The sequence below is a fragment of the Cebus imitator genome, unplaced genomic scaffold, assembly GCF_001604975.1.
Source record: "Cebus imitator isolate Cc_AM_T3 unplaced genomic scaffold, Cebus_imitator-1.0 Scaffold167, whole genome shotgun sequence".
Classification (NCBI taxonomy): Eukaryota; Metazoa; Chordata; class Mammalia; order Primates; family Cebidae; genus Cebus; species Cebus imitator.
Window position 1 is genome coordinate 5119497 of NW_016107482.1, and position 1508 is coordinate 5121004.

Genomic DNA, 1508 nt, shown 5'->3' on the forward strand with positions numbered 1-1508 from the left:
AAGAAACTTAAATACAGCAAAAAGATATTCTTTTGACCTTCATACCAAATTTTTTTTCATTAGAATGTCTACCTAGTTGTAAGCAATCACTTGGTACATATAATTTTTGTCCTTTTTTTAACTTAACATTATAAAATGCTATTTTTCTTATAAACCTGCAATACTGTTCAGCAGGAAACTTGGTCTTCAAAGATGTTAGATGTGCTTTTACTGTACCAAAATGTTCTCGGGCTTTCAAACACCTCTTTGGAACTAATCACAAAAGATAACCAAATGTAATCATGAAAAACTTACCAAATTTCAAATACAGTTCTCACTTAATAATCTAAGTGATCTATCTGGAAATGAATCAACTTTTTTTAACCTCACAACTAATGTACACATCTCTGCTTTTCAACCTGGCTCTCAAAATACCATCCCTAGTTTCCCTACTAACTAGCTATACTGAAAAATAAACAAACAACTTGTTAAAAGGGAATATATTAGGAGGCGCATTGGTAATTGGCTACGTTGTCATAAATAACGTCATCCTTTCGGGGCTCCACAGCAGCCACTATTCCTGTTCACTCCTGAGAGAATGCTTAACATCAGATTGCTCCTTCTTCCCGTATGTGACAGAAAAAAGCCTTTACCAACTATTCACAATCAAGATGACCAACTCTGTATCATTAAGAAAAATGACTTGCCTCGGGCATGTCTCAATGCATTGTTATATCATTCTTGTATCTGAAAATATACCTCAGCTCTTTTAGCTGTGCTGGCTATGCCTTACAATGAAGGTTCCATGTCTAAACTTGACATATGTGACTTTCATTCACAAGGCTGACTGTAAACACATTGAGAACACTTTATATTGTTAATCTCATATTAAAAGGTATTTAATGCAAATCAACAGGAAGTTGGGAAAAAAAGGTATTCAATCACTGAAAGGCTGGATACATACACACACACAGGGGCCAAATAAAAGTCACTAGATAACAGAAAGGAATTATAAACCATTTTTCTGCTTACCTTGAGAAGACTGTGCTGGCAGAAAGCTGCACTTTTTTTTTCTGAACAGGAAATGGGTTAACCTATTCTAATTATCATCAGTAGAATGCTATCACAACAGAGAAAACCTCTATTTAAACCATACTTTGTGGAAGTGGAAAAATCAAAATTACCAAATCACCTACTTCTTCCATTTGTATTCGCCATAAAGCATGATGGACATTTTTCATTATAAAATGTCGTCTAGATACAAACTAACTCTCTACATAAGAGATACTTACATACAAAACAAAGAACTTACTGTCCTGAAATACAGCACCCTGATGGACCCCTTGCAGTAGAGTCAAAAATCGCTCGAGCTGTTTGTTCTAAACTCTGTACAACTTTTCGGATTTCCTAGAGAGAAGTAAAAATAAAAATCAGATACTCAACATAATTACTGTCAAACACTCCCATCAAACACATTAGATAGTTTATGTGATCTATCATAACCAAGTTGGCATCCTGACTTTTCCACT

At 34.6% G+C, this 1508-nt stretch overlaps 1 protein-coding gene across 1 annotated transcript in view; it reads right to left on the reverse strand.

The window, feature by feature from the left end:
* TSN (translin) overlaps nucleotides 1-1508 on the reverse strand; it is a 77694-nt gene that overhangs the window by 73522 nt on the left and 2664 nt on the right. Inside the window, 3 exon segments of the mRNA XM_017544217.2 lie at nucleotides 156-252; nucleotides 1292-1337; nucleotides 1339-1388. Of these exon segments, the coding sequence (XP_017399706.1) occupies nucleotides 156-252; nucleotides 1292-1337; nucleotides 1339-1388 (193 nt within the window).